Raw genomic sequence first — 18,312 nt, 5'->3', positions numbered from 1 at the left:
TTCACTCTGTTTATAAATCACCTCACGTTCACTCGTGCTGCCATCAGAGCTTCACGGAGGAAAAAGAAAACCGTTGTGACAAAAGAAGAGGTCGAGAAATGAAACTTTACTGAAGAGTCTCACATAAAGAACCAAACTTTACAGAAATGTTCAAAATGTTGATTCCAAACAATCCCGACGTCAATAAAAAGGTTTTCTCATTTTAACATTTGTTAAATAAATTCTCCTTCAGCAGCACAAAGACGACTTCTCACCGTCTCAAACTGCTTCCTGCACGTTCCTTTAAACTTTTAAGAACATTTCCAACGTCTCTCTGCAGCTCGTGTTTGTTGAGAATTCCTCGGATCCTTGAGAAATCTCCAAAACGTTTCCAAAAGGAGGTTCCAGGGGATCCTTGAGGATCTCAGGAGGTCCTTATGGGGGGGTCACTGGAGTCCTCCTGAAGATGAAAATCAACTGAGGAGTAGAAAGACATGATTAACTAGATTTTAAAATCATTAGAATCAATGTGTGAAGAAAAAGAGATTCAAATCAAAAACTGTAATCGAGCGTTTTTAATGACATGCGTTCATTCGTACTTCAAACATTTGAAACTTTCTGCAGGACGTCTGATTCCTCCTGAGGAACGAGTCGACAGTCATTAAATATAAAACCTGATTTAGAACACCTTCATGCTGAGGAGGAGGAGGGTCACACATTGTGAAAAGCCCCTGTGATGTCCTAAAGACTAAATACTAAATACGCCTGAGTGACGTCACCTGTCTGTTCCTGCAGGGGGCGCTGGAGTCCCATCGATGGCGGTCTCCATGCTGGAAATGCTGTCTCAGTCTAACTTTCAGTCAACCTAACGACAGGCTGAGAGCTGGAGCTGAGGCGGGTTTTAAACCTCCTGACAAACTGTTACACCGCGCCCACCTGTCAATCATGTCAGCTACACGCCTTATTGTGAATAATTCTTATCCTTCATCAAATCAAAACTGATGAGTCATCAAAACATTCACCCCCCCGTACAGTGTGTGCTGAACAAGACATGAGCTAATCAGACCTATTTGTTTTTTTGAACCAGGCTGTAAACATGTTCATCTCTGCTGTAAAAACAGGCTTTTTAGAATGGGTGTGTATTTGACTTCCTGTTCTTCTGCAGCCAGCCTCTAGTGGACACTCGAGGAACTGCAGGATTTTACACTTCAGCATCAGCTTCATTATTTAACACTGGAGATTGCTGCTTCTTGTTTGCAGGTTTGATTTTTACTTCTTTTCTTTCTTTTACGTGACGTCATTAACGTCCACTGAAAGACAGAAAACTTGTTCCTGCTGTAACGAACGTTTCTGATTGGCTCCCGAAGATTTGGCATGATTCAGATTGTGATAAGAAAACCAGTTTTAATATGAGGATAACAAAGCAGGTTTGGTTGAATTCTGTGTTTTTAGATCGCATGAAAGAAGTGACGTCACCGTTTAGCATCTTTTATTCATGCATTCATTCACCGAGCGCCGCCTGTTGTTTCTTCTTCACTCCTTTTATTTGCATTTATTCGGGCTGACCTTTAGCGTTTGCATCCTGTGCTTGTGTTTCTGTTTGAACTTTACAGACTCCTCCTGTGAGGACCAGAGACTGTAAATAGTTATTCTACGGTTAGGACCTATGCTTCATGTTGAGTGTGTCTGTAAACGTGTGCGTTATAAATAAAGTTATTTTGATTCATGCACACGTGAGGTCAACTTCACAGAGACACTTGATGATCATCACTTTGTTCTTTCTGTTCTGTCCATTCATTCCTGTGTAACTGTGAACACATCACTTTCTCCTGTCGACGTCTCTGATTGGTTCCTGCAGATTTATTTCAAGAGAAGAAGAGTAGCCATCATCCTGCCTGTGAGAAGCATAATATTATCATAGTGTCCTAAATGTTCACACTGAACCCACAAGAAGCATGTTGGAGGAATATTAAAGTTCTTAAACGGACGTGAAGTAATGTTTCATGATTTAATCTACAGCTCAGAATAAAAACCTCTCAACATCCCTCTTGTTTGGTTTTTACATGTTTGCATTAATGTTCCTTTTGTTGCAGGTTGTCATTTACTTCATTCCTCTCTGTGACGTCAGTAATTGGAGAATCTGCTGAAGTTCTGCAGAGACAGGTCGTGCAGGAAGGTTCTCAGGAAGTTCAACTTATAAATGTCTGCAGCTGTAGACGCGTTTTAAACTGATGCACTCTCACTTAAATTAAATTAAATTTATCTGAAGGAGCTCCTGGCTGCATCTGTTTCCCCCCCCCCCCCCCCTCCCCCTCCTCTCTCCCCCCTCCTCTCAGTGACCGATTAGCCGGTGCGGGGCTCTCTCACATTTCCATGAGAAAGCCGGCGGTCGGTGAAAGGGTTAAGCCCGGGGACGAAGCCCCCAGAAAGCAGCCCTAATTTTCTGCCCGGCGGGGGGGAGGGGGAAGTGGGGAGAGGGAACAAAGCGGCCCGGGGGAGGAGCGGAGACTCCGGCTTTACTATATGCACCTGCGGCCTGAAAAGAAGCGGACAATGAAGCCTCCGACACGGCCAATTACGAGCGGCCATCCACCCGCTTTCTGTGCGGGGATGCGAGGGGGGAGGAGGGGGGTGGGGGGGGGAGTGAAAGGGAGAGGAGGGAGAGGAGAAAGTGAATTTTTAAAGAGGGGGAAAGATAAGAAAGTAAATAATCGAGCTTTAAATCATCCCAGCCTCTAAAGACGGATCCTCCCCCCCTCCCCCAGAATGTGCACTTTTGTCCCGCAGGTTCGGTGGGAGAGAGGCCGGGAACAGAGCGGGGAGGACGGCGTGAGAGAGAGGAGAGAGGTGGGTGTGATGACGGAACGTCACACTGAGTGTGTCTACAACCATCAGGGTGGATGACGTCATAAAGAAACAGCTGATAAACTGTTTATTATGAAGATTTCATTAAGAGAAGGGAGGATTAGTACGGAAGCCCTGAGGGGACAAACATGGCCTACAAATATTTTGTTTTTACTCCGTTTTCCCCTGAGAACCAGAAATGTAATTTTTTTATTCTTAAACTTTATTTCAATATATTTATTTTGTTATCTCGAGAAACAAAGGCTGTAATTTTCCGTGATAACAAGTCAACTCTGGTTGTTTTCTTGTATTTTGATGATCGTTATCATGTGATGACGCTGTTTCAGTCAGTTTTGAAGTTTCATGTTATTTACACACACACACACACAAACACAACCATGCATACATCTTTAGTTAAAGACCAAATCATAACAACTGTATCTGCAAACACTTCACAACAAGAGCAGGTCCTACTCTTATATAATTATAATATTTTCTGCCAAGACCAAACATGAATCCATCATGAGCACTAAGAAACTTTCAGCAACGTTACAGTAGCGAGGAAAAAACTCTGAGACAGAAAGTTGGAAGACAGCACGCCGTCTACACCAACGATCATGAGGAACCAACAAGACGAGAGAGAGCTCAGGAGCTCCCAGGAAGAGATTGTAGTTAGTAACTTACAAAGTAGATGAAGACAGTCACATATGAGAGCGAGAGAGAGCGAGAGACATACCTACAAACATATGCATATTTATACATACAGGTATGTGTGAGTAAAAATATGTATGCATGTATTTTCTCATACGTACCTATGTCGCAAAAAATGAAGAAAACGACAAACATAACTATGACACACACGTGCATACACATTTCAGATTGAAAGTGTGTTAGGGTAATTTATGTATTTCCTCACAGTGGATCTAAAGATGTCTGAACATACCTAAAAGATGTGTTCATGAACGACAACTTTAAATCGAACAGAGGAATTAGATCCTTCTTGACATTAAGAGAGAAATAAATGTTTAATGTGATATTTATGTTTAATGAGTTGTACCATGTTCATGAGAATCACCATCATGTTCACTTGTTGCATCCTGCAAAGACACGCCTGCAGACCTGAGCACGCTCACTCAACTCTTAATTAACTCCCACTGTATTAACGCCAGAGGGGTGGACTCGAGTCACATGACCTGATAACTTTGAACAACATCATGAAATACTTACAACTCGACTTGGACTTCAGCATCAATGACTCACGACTTCACTTGACTTGAGCCTTGTGACTCAAATACTGATTTTTCTTGACTCAGAAAACACGGACGGAATCACAAAATCTGTCATTGAGAATCAGCTGTTAAACGTGGAATTAGCCTGAAAGAGGTGAAGAGAGCTCGTGACTTGTTCAGGACTCAAAGTTCAGGACTCGGGACTTGAGACTTACAAAACAAAGATTTTGTCCCACCTCTGATTAATGCCAAATTGTATGCACAGGTTCTACTTGTCTTCTGGCAGGTATCTGCTTGGGGCCCCCAGAGGGCTGACAAACTTTAAACAAAAGCAGTGGCTCAGAATGTGCAAGTTTTACAATGACAGTAGGAAACCTCCTTAATGGGGCCCCATCTGACAATTCTCAATGTCGTTCCGATACTCCTGTCCAAACGTAAGTTGGCCTCTTAATGTTGCTGTTGGACCATTTTTTTTAACATTATGGCAATGAGAGCTGGTTTGAGGGGCCCCCACAGACTCATGCTGCATTCAGGTGCTCCTCGGATTGTCCAAGTTTCCAAGTTGTGAAGTTGTTCTTCGAACTTCAGTGTGTTCATGTAACTTAAAGGGATACTTCACCCATTTGCATTAGGCTTTGTATCATTAGAAACCTGGTAGTATTTTTGAATGGTCGTGCATCCCGCCCTCATTTTCCCCTGAGGTGGGAAATCTTTGTATTTTTAAGTCTGAGAAGGAGCTTCCATGATGCAAAAATCGCCAGTTTGCGTCATCGGCGGCTGTTGCGGTTAGCGGTGTGAAACTACAAGGCTATTTCCTCATGTTTTCGACCACTGAAGTTACAGACCAATCACAGATCAGTGGGTGGGAACTCACTCACAGAAACAAAACTTAACGTCTGCCATATTGCTTGGAAGCTATGCTAACAGGCTCTATGGAGAAAGCTGAGAAGAACCGACAATGGTGGAAAAAAGTATGTTTCAACTTCAAACTGATATGGATGAAGGGGATTTTGAAGGTCTTGTGCTTGAATCGGATGTTAGTGGCTATCTCTACGAGCCGCAATGTAGCGACGAGGCAGAAGACTGTCGGCTGCAGCGAGGACGAGGAGCCTGTTTGTCTATGGACACAGAGAGAGTCTTAATTCTGCCAGGAATTTCCAAGATGCCAATTCAATTCTGGAAGAAATCTCAGAATCAGTTGAGGAAACGGGCGTATGTGTTGTAGTAAACGTCTGTAAATAGATGCTACAGATAGATGTTGATGCTACAAAGATGTGTGAAATGTAACTGTTACAAGTTACATTTGATCAAAAATGATGTGCAAAATGTGAATTAATAAAAAGTATGTTAACATTAACAAAACATTTTTTGCCCCTCGTGATGACGATTTTGACGTCAAGTCAGAAAGTCAGGCACCCAATTCTTTCCTGAGTTTCCGAGTTGTTGTTCCAACTTCAGCAGGTGTTAATTTGCATTTTACAACCCGGACACTAGTTTTTCCGATGTGTCCAACACCACATGAATGCATCAACACCACTGTTTGTATGTTTGGTTAATAACGCCCAGTAAAGACAGCCGGAGAACGGGTCCAGGACAGTGTAGCTAATGAAGTGGTCCCTGAATGCATCATGTGTCAGTGTTCAATGAAACGTGTCCAAACATAAGTCATGAAAAAAAAGGCTTTGTACTTTTTATTAATGTTGTCATGAATCCCATAACAAAGATTTTTTTGTTTCTCAAAGAGAGACTCTTATTATAAGAGCCTTAAAAATGTGTACATTATTTACATGATGCTACACACAGTAACTCTACACGGCAGCATTTACACACAATTCATTCTAAAAATAGAGATACAAAAGTCAGTATAAAAGTTTTAGTTCTTCATGTAAACATTCACACATTACTTTCATTAAAAAACAAAACTCCCTTTTTCATAAAGACGACTGTTTCCACATTTGGTTAGTAGAAAAAAAATGCTTCAAAAGGTCAAGAGGAACTCATGACATCAAACCTCGGCTTTATTTTAGATATCTCGTCTGCAGCAGGTAAACAGGCTGTAACGTCTGCAGACTGTTACCTGCTGTTTAACAGACTGTTTACCTGCTGCTGAAATCTGAAGTAATCTGTTGGAGTGATTCTGAAACGTATTGAACCTTGAGTAACAGAAATATCTAAAACCAGAAGCCAGGTTTAAAAATACAGAATCCTCTCGGCAGCCCGTCTGAAAGTGGTTTATTATTCTGGTTTGTAGGTCCATAGCAGCACTAACAACAGATCTGTCAGTCTGAGACACAGGATTAAAAAGCACAGAAGGATGTGATTACAAACATTTAAAACAAGATGGAGGTGTAAAGATTCCCATTTCCTGCAGGTCAACACACAAACAGGAAGTCAAACACAGAAACGTTTACTGGAAGGAAGACTTTCTGAATCTGCGGTGTGGAGATTAAAACTCAGCTGAAATGTAACATTTCATATTAAAAGCCTAAAAAAAGGAAAACTCATGACTGCCAGAGCAAAACATGTACAACAAAAGGTCGAAACCTAAAACTAATAATAGTGAAGAAAACGGGCCGCACGCTCCGTCGGCGTCCTGTGGATGCAGCTGATTGTCTGACAGGTGTTTCATCCAGCAGGTACAACCGAACATGCAGACGACTCAACCAAAGCCAAGGCACACAACGTTCGACTTGTGCTTTTCCTCCCCGCTCTCAGAGACTGATCCGTCCTCCAGACTGTCGGGTCGGGCTTCAGACCGCAGACTGGCTCGGCCCGGATCAAGAGAGGGACGAGTGTGGAAGGACTTATGAAAGGATAAGCTCTAAAGATATAAAAAAGGAAAAAAGACTCGTATGTACAAAATAAACAGACGTGTCGTCAGCGCTGTCCTTCATGGAGAGAAGTCTGCAGGAGGGCGGAGGGGGCGGAGCCTCAGCTCTGTACATGAAGGCGGTTTGAACCCATAACAGCTTTTAAAAGAAATCAAACTTTCATCGTCACGTTGCAGGAACACCTGTTTCTGTGAGACTCCTAAATCAATCTTCTGACTCCGCCTCTTGCCATCCAGCTGTGCATTTTGAGCTCCTCTGGCTCCGCCCCTTCCTGTTTCAGTCTCAGATGTGCGTGAGTGGGACGGTCCCGGTGAGGTAATGCTGCTGCACGCTGGTGTAGCCCCTCTGTGCGGCAGAGGGGTCCCCGGCCTCCCCCCCTGGTCCGGGGATGTACATGCTGATCATGTCCCTCAGGTCCCCCTGCAGGGGTCCCCGGTGGTGGTTCGGGTTCCCGGTCGGAGGCGAGTGGGACACGGGTTCTGCCTTCACCATGGACATCACGGGGCTCTGCTGGGGGCTGCTGCTGTACGACATCGGGCTGAGGAGGGAGAGAAGATAAGAATCATTAATTAACACGTCTATCTTCAGTTTTCACTTTCATCCTGGTAAACTTTGAGTCCTGTTCTGCACAATCAGGATAAACAGCTGATGGGTAGACGTGCTCAGAGTTTCTTCTTCTATTAAAATTATCTGGAATTCTTATTCACACCACTTTAAACACAAGGAAGCAAAACCTAGGAGACAGAAGAGAGATTGTTCTGGGTTTGAGGGATCTGTAAAACAGAGCGAGAGAGAGAGGAGAGACCGGGCAGAGCGAGCGGGGCTTGTTTGCCTTAAATAATCACTCGATGTTCTTGCAATAAATTCAGACTTGTGCGATGTGTTTACAGCGATAACGATAAACTTGTGATTTATCGTGCAGCGCCCGGTGTAAACGTCCTCGTCTATCACAGAGAATGAACTCTGAGCCTTTTTTAAAAACTCTGAAATTCATCCTCTGGATTATAACGTCACACCTGATTGTTGATGACATTAATCCTTCGGGGGTCACCACCTCGATATTTATCTCCTGCTCGTCCGCTGACTCCGGGTCAAAACGTACTCGCCGATGTGTTCGTACGACAGAAAGTTAGAAATCAGCAGGAAGATCAGGAATATTCTAAACCATGAAACTAATGTGTGAATCCTCCCGGGAATGTTCAGAACTTCCATTTACTCAGGACACACACACACGACATGTGGGAAAGGATTCACAAATCAGATTTGAACCTGGGCCGTCCGACTTGAGGACTGTAGCCTCCGTACATGGGCCGAGTTCATCAACCACTAGGCCAATGACGCTCTGAATTCACGACTTTCTCTGAGAAAAGAGAATTTGACATCTTTCAACGTGCTAAAGGTTTAAAGATGAACGAGCGAGATGAACTGCCGAGTCACGATGATGAGACAGATCCAGGATCAGACCCAGGATCAGCAGAGTCCCAGCCGTGTGTCACTCCATCGAGCATCAGTTCAATCATTCTGAGTTTAAGGAGATTAAAAACATCTAAAGTGCTCAAATAACTCCTCCTCAGGTTTGAGTCTGAAGGAGATCGTTGAGGACCGAACGTGTCCGCAGCACAGATCAACTGTTTGTGTTTTTATTTAAACCGTTCTTCATTTTATTTATAACCTCCAGTTAACAACATTACAGGAGAACTTCTTGAACGTTCTGAAGGACTTTTATTTCTCCTTGTTTCTTGTGCGGTCAGTCAGCCTGTTAGGTCTTTAACTGTGGCGTGCAGAGAAACTCTAAAGAGTCTCATGGAGGAGAAAACATCGACTGAAGATCACCACTGAGAAACAGGATGTCAAACTTTAGGTTTTATTTACTAAATGTTTTAAAAAAGGTACGCTCACGTTCCCCTCTAATGATCAAATGTTTGAGTTCAGGTTCTTTTCTGGCGTCCGCAGCTTCAGCGTGGAGATTTGAGTCGTGAAGACGTTTTAGAGTCATTAAAGTGAAGCTCTGTGAGGACGCCGCTGAGGCTCATTTCTGCTCGTTAAGAGACTAAAAGGTTAAACACGTCTTTATGAGTTCAGGTTGTTTGGCGTGCGGTCACCGTGGGAGAGGACGAGCGGCAACACGTCCGTCCTGTAACATGACTCACAGACGAGTCATGGAGGGAAACGACTTCACGCACAAACTCAATCACCTCAATCTGCAGCAGAGGACGCCATTTACACGTCATTCATCACAGTCCTCATGGAAGAGGGGGGGTTGAAGGGGGGAGAGGGGGGTTGGCGGCAGCAGGCCGAGACCCACAAGTGTTATAGGGGACAATGGTTTAGCAGGAGCAGAGGATTGTGGGTAAAGGGACCACACACAGAGCCATCCTGCTGCCATCGAGTCGCACTGATCAACATTCCTGACCGGAGCGAGCAGAGCGGAGCGCCACACGGCACGCATAACAAGCAGGAGGAGAACGCAGGAGGGGGGGAGGGGGGAGAGGAGAGGAGAGGAGAGAGAGAGAGGAGAGGAGATGAAGAGGAGAGGAGATGAGGAGGAGGGAGAGAGAAGGAGGAGGCGAGATGAGTAGGAGAGAGAGAGAGAGGAGAGGAGATGAGGAGGAGAGGAGATGAGGAGGAGGGAGAGAGAAGGAGGAGGCGAGATGAGTAGGAGAGAGAGAGAGAGGAGAGGAGAAGGAGGAGAGGGGGGGAGGAGGAGAGAGGGGGGAGGGGAGGAGGAGGAGGTTTCATTCAGAGAGCTGAGGGAGAAACTAAAAACATTCATGAAGTTAATAAAATTTATATCGATTAATGAAACGTGTCAGACACAAACTGAGAAACTTGAAGAGAAGAAAAAGAAGAAGACGATGAAGAGTATTAAAGGAGTCTTCGTAATCTGATGTTTAACAGCGAACAGGTGGAAAGACGCAACAGGAGCTAAGTGGTTCTCAACTGGTGGGTCTGGACCCCAAAGTGGGACGCAGAGCTGTTTTCGTTTGGTCACTTTTAAAACACGACCTTCTCTTGTTCTGTCTCAGGTCCAAACTGAACTATTTCTAATTAGGCTATCTCATGGAGGGGAGGAGGGGGGTCCTACGGCTGAGAATCACTGATCTACATCTCTAAAATGTAAATATGAATCTAAAGATTTGAGACACTTGTAGGAAACACTGACGATGCAGCGGTTACTCTTCAGTACGTCGCGATGCATCGCAGCTTTTTAAACGTTATTTTTAGACGAGCGTCAAGCGTGAAGACGACATCATGACGCAGAGAATCAAAACAACTTCTGGACGCAGTCAGAGCAGATTTATCTAAACATTTAAAAGATTTAAAACATGGACGTCTTGTGCAGAATGAATCAAACTGAGACTTTAAAGTTCAGACTCATTCAGGACCGACTCCGAGGCGACGATGCAGCCGTTACGGTGCGATGTGTTGAAGCTTTTTAAGACCGCAAACCTCAGAGAAACTTTAAGAGTAAACAGACACATGCAGGAAATCTGAGTTATGAAGTCGACTGTTTTCAGAGCAGGGAGGTCTGAAACTTCAGGGAGAGAAAAGTCAAAATTATAACATAGACTCTCTGGAGACTTATATCTGAAGTCCGACAAGAAGCCGGTTTATTGAATCCAGTTTGAGGTCTTTGATTATTCATCCATTTAACACACACACACACACACACACACACACACACACACACAGATTGGTAGATTTCACACATTTGGACTTCCTGAGTTAAACTTCGCCTCAAAAAGTCGACACATTAAGTTTTAAAATGTTCCTCTAAATAAAAACTAGATTAACGATCACATAACGTGACATCAGGGAGGTTTTTTTTAAACGCCCCTGCAAACTGAATCATCTGATTTGTTCTTTTTGAAGCTCCACCTCACCCTCTCTCTCTCTTTATTTGTGTGTTTTTAGGAAAGCCTCCATCATGATGTGCCTCACAGTTCAGGATCTACTGACTTTTACTTTGAGTTATGAGAAATAAAAACAGGTTGAGGAAGCTGCAGATCAAACTCTCCTCTCACTTTATTAATAAATAAGACTCTCAGTGGAAGCAGAGATTAAACTATTAAATATACAAATGAAAACATGGCGGTTCTAAATCCAGAGTTTAATGTTCACTACAGGCAGCTGTTAAAGTCACTTTTTTATAAACTATATTTTATTTAATTTAATGACAGTGTTCAACAGTTTGGAAGATGACAGATTTATTTAAGGACATCTTTAGCCTCACTGAGGACATTTGAAACTTTTAAAGTCTCTTTGTCCTCTCTGAGTTTAAACACAGATAAAGTTCCTGGACCGGATCAATTACAACTTTAGAATCAGGAAGTTGTTGTAGCAGATTTGTTTGAGGGAAAAAAATCAGAGCACTTAATTACTTTGTTCTCTAACCCTCTACACACCTGTCCTGTCCTGTCCTGAACACTTTGGGACTACTTTGTGTCTCCGCTCACCTGTAGGAGTTGGCTCCGTTCATGTAGGACTGTGCTGCGGTCATGGCGGGGGGGTACTGCAGGGCGGACAGGTCGTACCGGTGCAGCTGCTGCGTGTAGCCCAGCGCCTCGCCCTGCATGCCGGCGTACCCGCCGGTGGGACCCCAGCCGTAGCTCTCCATCCTGGGGCTGCCCCCCTGCCCCTGCGCCGCCGCGGCCGCCAGCAGGTTCCCGGCGGACAGCGGGTACTTCCCCACCTGCGCGTCCTTCTTCAGGAGCGGCTTGGTCTTGCGGCGCGGCTTGTACTTGTAGTCGGGGTACTCCTTCATGTGCACGGCGCGGAGCCGCTTGGCCTCGTCGATGAACGGCCGTTTCTCCGCGTCCGTGAGCAGCTTCCACTCCGCGCCGAGCCTCTTGCTGATCTCAGAGTTGTGCATTTTGGGGTTTTCTTGCGCCATCTTGCGCCGCTGGCCCCGGGACCACACCATGAAGGCGTTCATGGGCCGCTTCACCTTGTCCATGGGGTCCACTCCGGGGGCGCACGCGGTCTTGGAGCCCGGGTGAGAGTGGCCGTTGCCTCCCATGCCGGTGATGTTCCCGGTGACCGGAGACAGGCCCTGCGCGGTCTGGTGGGAGGGGGGCTGCCCGGTGGGCTTGAGCTCGTGCTCCATCATGCTGTACATGGTGTCAGGTGAAGTTTCAGAACAGGTGAAGCTCCTTTTTGTCGCCGTCCACCTGGCGACGTGCAGCCAGGTTCCCCTACAGGTTCAACCGGGTGATCCGAATCAGCTAATTACGCACGCGCCACGCCCGCAGAGCAGCCTGGGGATCTGTTTGTGTGGTGTGTTTGTGTGTGTATGTGTGTTAGAGTGAGTGAGCAGCAGTCATCACGGAGCGATCCTTCTCACACACTTGTTGTTGTCAGACTTCAGACTCACTCTGAACTCAGATCCTCTCTCTCACAAACTTCTGCTGTCCGCGTGCACTCCGCCGCAGCCAATCACAGCGCGCCGAGCTGCGGGCTGTGCGCGTGCATTAGCAAGTGAAAAGACTCCGACGGTGCGCGAGACACTTGTTGATGGAGGAGGGAAGGAGAGAGAGAGAGAGAACAAATCGAACAAATATCTTAATAATCGATTCATTTTGAATCAATGTTCGAGGACTTATTTAAAATTATTATTATAAGTTCTCCTGGAAAAAAGATCACACCAACACCAACTTTTAAAATAAATAAATTAAAGAGTATAACTGTCAGGAACATGGATGAACATGCTAAAAGCTGCAGGGCCATGTTTAAAATATGACAAACTATCCAGGAATGGAAAAATAAAAATAATAATTTAAAGAAAACTCTAATTTATTGATTTGTTTGAGAATATTCTCTTAAAATTAAACACTTGAGCTAAAGAATCCTGTGTGATTCTTTTTTCAGGAAGTCCTTAAATTCCTAAATATTAAAGTCCTTATATTCAGATACGAAAGAAAAGAGGAAACTAAGGATTTAAAAAATAAAGCGCAAAGTTATTAAAAGTTTTATTAGTAGTATTAAAAGTGCCTGAACCTGCAGTCTTTCAGATGACCAGCAGGGGGCGATCGCTCTGGTTGTCAGAATAAGTCTATGATAAAATGTCCCGACTTCTCAGCTGGTTGATTTCCTCATCATTCTCCATTAAGATCTCAATCTGTAGAAGTCTTCTTCAACACAGCACTAGTGATGGTCCCACTGAGACCTGGTCTACACGTAGACGGGTATTTAAAAAAACAGAGGTTTTCCTGCCGTCCACACACGCTCAGTCCTCAAACACATCTTCATCGTGGGGCGCTGGTGGCGCAGTGGGTTTGAATCCGACCGGTGGCTCCTTTCCTGGAGGTCGTTCCACACTCTCTCTCCCTTCTTGATTTCTGTCCACTGTCCTGTCTCTCTAATAAAGGCAGAAAAAGTCCCAAAACTACATTTTTGAAAAAAAACAAAACATCTTCATCCTCATGAAAACTCAAAAACAAGCTTCATCTGTCATGAGCACGCTACATCAACAATCTGTGTTTTAGGACTACAGGAACCTTTTCAGAGTCCCAGGAACTATTAAAAACCTCCACCCCCCTTTTTAGTGATTCTGCACCGCAGAAACTGTGAACCATTTTAGTCCCTAGAACCCGGTTTAGAAGAACCTTTTCAGCTCCTGCTTCGGAGTAGGTAGTCTCCATGGCTCAGAGGAATCATTCTGCAGTCTGTCATCAGGAGTCTCTGCTCAGTCTTTAAAACCACGTCTTACAGCTGCTGTTCACCTGCTGATGATCTCTCGCTCAGGTATGTTTTGGTTTCCTGTCCCTAACCAGATCTGATCTACATGTGTTCAAAACGATGAGCAGATAAAGCAGGTGGGCGGGGCATAACCTGCAGAGGAATTCAATTCGTACTTTGAAAAGCAGACGGCGAGATCACGGGAGAGATAACGAATCTGAGCGCCGCAAACAGCTGAGAGACGGGTGAACGCTGTGATATTACTGGATGCAAACTCCTGACATTTTGTTTTGTACATCCATGTGTCTCCTCAGCTTTAAGTCTTTGGTACTTTGGAGTATCGAGGTTCATCACTAATCTTGAGGCTTTAACTCCTGATTGGCTGCATTGACCACTCCTCACTAAATCACTGACATGTGCTGATTGGTGAGGCGATATTTAACCTGCTTCTCTCATACCTGTGTCATCTATGGCAAAGTGTTGGAAGCTTCAGTCTTCACTCTGTGACTCAGTCATAACACTCGAGCTGTGTTCACACCTGCACAAAACTCCACAAGTTTTTCAGGGTGGAGGAGCCAAATCCAGTCCACGACGACCCGGGGTCTGCAGAGGGAGGACGGTCATGATGGTAGCTGCTCCCCCGACAACCCCTCCGTCAGAACCCCCAAGCAGAACCTGAGCACCGGACCTGGACCCCTGTCCCCCATCCAGGAGGGGGAGAAGAACCGTCCTCTTCCTCGCCATCACCAACCTTTAATCATCCTCTCTCTCTCTCTCTCTCTCTCTCAGTGATCGCACGGCTGATTAAGATCAAATTTACTGATTTCATGTGTGTGACTGCAAAACCCAGGCGAGACACAAACCTGCAAATCTGCTCAGGTAAAAGACAGACTCAGAGGTCGTGGGAGGCAAATTCCAACAGTGTGAGCAAAAAAAAAATTCTGATAAAAGAGCTTTCACACCTTCAGAAACCTCCTGAAGTGTTGGTATTGAGCGTCATGTGTGAACACAAACAGCTGAATGTTTCTCTCTTCACCCGGAGTTTCTCCTCCAGCCTCCTCGTATTTATTCTGCAGAAAGTCAGAGTGAGCTGATGTGAGAACGCAGCAGGATATAATCAGGAGAATTCACCTGGAGCGAGTGGGAGGGGGTGGTGACGTTTATTCCCTGTGATCGCTGCACGACCATAGACTGTCTGCACGCCACCTCTACCGTCTCCGTGCTCTAATGAACCTGCTGCATTATGTTTCCTGTTCTCCAGTATGTTCTTCTCCACTCTTTAGTTCACATTGAGATTCTGTTCAACTACACGTAGCATTGATAGAAAGACACATATTCTCATTATAGCGTCGTATAGAGGACTCTGCTACTTTTTACGACACTTCCACATCTTTCATTTACGTCACCTCTTGCCTCCTCCTGACTGCCAAGGTGCATTCCATTCACCTCTGAATTCGGAGCTGGGAATGATGTCACACTAGAGTCGACCATGTTCCACTTACAAGTCAGTAAAGGAGAATGGCCTCTTCTTCGTACGCTACTTGCCCGTCGTTTTTTTACGTCACGTCTTACCTCGGCTGTGTGACCTCCGGGCTCCGAAGAGAAGTGGACAGACCGATGAGTGATGATGTCACAGTGTCTACGTTTACGTCCAACATCGAGGCTAATGCTCAAGTGATGCTAATGTACACGCTGCATCTCTATCAGGTCTCCACGGGGAGCCAAATAGATTCCTCAAGTGATGTCACCTGAGTCAGAGGCAGACAGCTCTGAAGACTACAAGTTTGAAAAGTAAAAAACTATTTCATAACACAGGTGTGAAGGAGAGGAAGGAGGCGATCAGTAACTGTAGACCTGAAGGTCGTCTCAATTGTACAAATACAAAATGTTGCCCATGTTTTTGTGCAATTTAGACGGTGTGCAGGAGTTTGTGTGCGACTTTTGTTTATTAATATCAAGACATTACCAAATAACGGGAGTCTGGGACTTCTCTTTCATGTTGTCATGGTATCAAACAGGTATGGGAATCGTTGAATTTTCCCAGAATCTGTTATCAAGACGACCCTGCCAGCATATCTTTAAATTAAACACCCAAGTTGCATCATGGGTAATATTATGGCCTGAAAAACAAAGATGCATCTTGTGTGTGAGTCAGTCAGTTTGAGAGTTTCCCGCAAACAGGTGTGTGTGTGTGTGTGTGTGTGTGTGTGTGTGTGTGTGTGTGTGTGTGTGTGTGTGTGACACCATGTGTTTGTGACTAATTGTGAATTGTGCAGCTCCAGTCTCCCGTTTCCATCTCCATGACAACCCAGTGAGGAATCCCATCCACCCTCCTCCCTCTCTTTCCCTCTTTCAAAAACATCTCCCTCTCTCTCTCTCTCTCCCCGTCACTCTCTCTCCCCGTCTCTCTCCTTCCTTTTCTTCGTCCGTCCGTCAGCTCCGTGTCTCGAGTCGGGATGTTGGAGGAGGTTTTCAACTCCTGCGTCTCCTCACACACTCTGACGTTACGTTTGTGTGTCACATCAGACACAGAAGAAGCCAACATGGCAGCCGGTTCCTTCTTTCTTTCTGTCATCATGAGTGGAAAGTTTTCTTTTTAAAAGTCAGGAGACCTCTCCCTCTCTCCCCCGGGTTTCATGAAAGGGTTAATTCACAGGTTTGTAACCTTTTGTCGGTCTATCGGAGTGAGGTATAAAGTTAGAAAAACTCCTTAAGTTGTTTCCTGTGTTTTCTGAGTTCCTCGTTGTCCCAGAAGAACTACAGACTAGTCCGGCCTTCAGGCTATAGAACTACAAACGGAAAAAATGGCATCAAAACACCAGAGCAGAGGGTTATCTGGATGAGAGAGTGTTTTCAGCTGTATTTATATATCCCAGAGCATTTAGCTGAGGAAATGCAGCAGTGAGGCTGCAGTGCATCCTGGGACATGTAGGCACGGCCCGCACAGAGCAGACGAGCTCGGCATCACATCATCAGGGAGCACCTGGTCCTGCAGAGGGAGGAGCGCTCAGCCGTTAAAGACGTTTACAGCAGGAGGTCTGAGAGGACCATAAAAAAAAAAAAACATCACCACGGAAACAGAGTCTTCACTCAGCTGTGGTCAGGGAGGGGTTAATGTTGAGAGACGGCTGAGACTGAGGGGATGTGGACGAGTTAAGAAACCTTAGACTTATATAATTTATAATCCCTCGGCCTTCCATTAAACATCGTCACTCTGATAACTTACACCGCAGCGAGCTGGTCGTTTTGTTCTTCTTTTCATTTTTACCACTTTTCTCCTGCCAGTCCCTCCGTAAATGTTCACGAGAAGTTGCGGTGAGCTGATGTGAGAACACGAGACAGATTTAGAATAAAAAACACCATGAGAGGGCGGGAGGGGTTGGTGAAGGTCATATCCTGCGACTGGTGTTTTTAGGCGTTTTGTGAAAGTGTGAAAACTCCGATATATTTCAAGGGAGGGTGGTGGAGACCAAACCAGAGGTAACAGAGTACTTTTAAACTTCCATTCAACAAGCGGACACAAACATGACTCCATGGTGCTAGGAGATGTCAGTGTGTTTAAAACATTAATAATGCACAACATAAATGAGGAATTTGATTTGGTGCGTTTGGCGCCCACCTAAGGGCTCTGAGTGTAACTGCACGGTGGTCGCATAGAAACGCATTGCGCTAGGCGTGGCCGCTCCAAAAATGCCTGAGCTCATCTGGGTGAAAAAAACAGCTATCTGGAGCGGGGCCGCGGGCGCATACTTGACTAAATGAAATAAGTTGGAAAAAATGTGTTTAAGCAAACGTAGAGCTCCTGCTGTTGCTTTGCTCGTAGACGAGGAGGGGGAATGTCGTGAAAAGTGGAGGTAAAGCCTCCTACTTGATGCGATCGGCTGCCTCAGCCAATAGCGATGAGCGCTGTGACTCGGCGTCTTGAACTGAAAAGTTGAACACTTTTATGCACGCCCACTAAACGCTAGAAAAATGCTTTGCTTAGCAGCAGAGAGAGCGCCCGGCAAGCGCCCTGTACCAGAGGAAAACAAGGGCTCTGCTAGCGACACGTCTGTGCGATCGGGTCCGTGGTAAAATGACATAACCAGCTGGGCGTCAGCCTTGCAGCTCGTTTCTTGAAGCTCTCTAACGTGTAAAAATACGACCAATACCTGCTCTTGTCCGACCTCTCACTCGCTCATGCTCTCTCTCTTCTTAGCTTCACCCGTCTCCGTCCTCTTCCTCTCAGCCGTCGCATCAAACAGTAGAGAGACGGGCTAACTGGCTGCTTTGTAGCTGAAGGCTGCTGTGTGAACTAGCGCCGTAAAGACGTGGGCGCTCTGTGGACATGAGAGAGACGCCATTCTCCCTGTTGGACGTTATTGTTCGACTAGATCGACTTTGAAACGACTGAAGGGGGAGAAGTTACAGGTTGTTGCAGTTTTACAAACACTTGTATTCATGGGATTCGTTTTGTTTATGTTTCTGTCCCGAGTGGTTAAAAATGGTGGAAAGCCGCTTTAACCTAATTATGCCGTAATATCTCCTGCTGACTCAAAAGTGGACTCAGTCAGCATGTCAGAGCATCAAGTCACATGAGTTCTTTTGGCGTTAAAGAGGCCTGACAATGACATTTCCATTATAGCTGCTCGCTCACAATAAGCACAAAGTAATGAGAGGATCTGAATGTTATGGAACTCAGCGAGGTAAAAACAGCGTGATGGAAAGGAGGGAAAATGTGAATGAACAGAAATTAAGTGGGATGAAATCAA

At 45.3% G+C, this 18,312-nt stretch overlaps 1 protein-coding gene across 1 annotated transcript; it reads right to left on the bottom strand.

The window, feature by feature from the left end:
- Positions 1 to 5,730: 5,730 nt before the first annotated feature.
- sox19b (SRY-box transcription factor 19b) lies at positions 5,731 to 12,275 on the bottom strand. The gene is made up of 2 exons (XM_061031262.1): positions 11,341 to 12,275; positions 5,731 to 7,421 (listed from the first exon to the last, which is right to left on the bottom strand). Exons 1-2 carry the CDS (start codon positions 12,000 to 12,002, stop codon positions 7,166 to 7,168), a joined length of 918 nt encoding a protein of 305 aa, XP_060887245.1. The 5' UTR covers positions 12,003 to 12,275; the 3' UTR covers positions 5,731 to 7,165.
- Between the last annotated feature and the right edge of the window lie 6,037 nt (positions 12,276 to 18,312).

Source organism: Labrus mixtus, chromosome 23 (genome assembly GCF_963584025.1).
Source record: "Labrus mixtus chromosome 23, fLabMix1.1, whole genome shotgun sequence".
Classification (NCBI taxonomy): Eukaryota; Metazoa; Chordata; class Actinopteri; order Labriformes; family Labridae; genus Labrus; species Labrus mixtus.
Note: the sequence above shows the minus strand (reverse complement) of the source record. Positions and strands in the feature narration are given on the sequence as shown.

Excerpts from the sequence above, each read along its gene's own strand:
- sox19b (XM_061031262.1), bottom strand. The coding sequence starts at position 12,002 with ATGTACAGCATGATGGAGCACGAGCTCAAGCCCACCGGGCAGCCCCCC. Across the intron at positions 7,422-11,340 it reads AACGGAGCCAACTCCTACAG|CCCGATGTCGTACAGCAGCA; the intron begins GTGAGCGGAGAC and ends CTCCCTCCTCAG.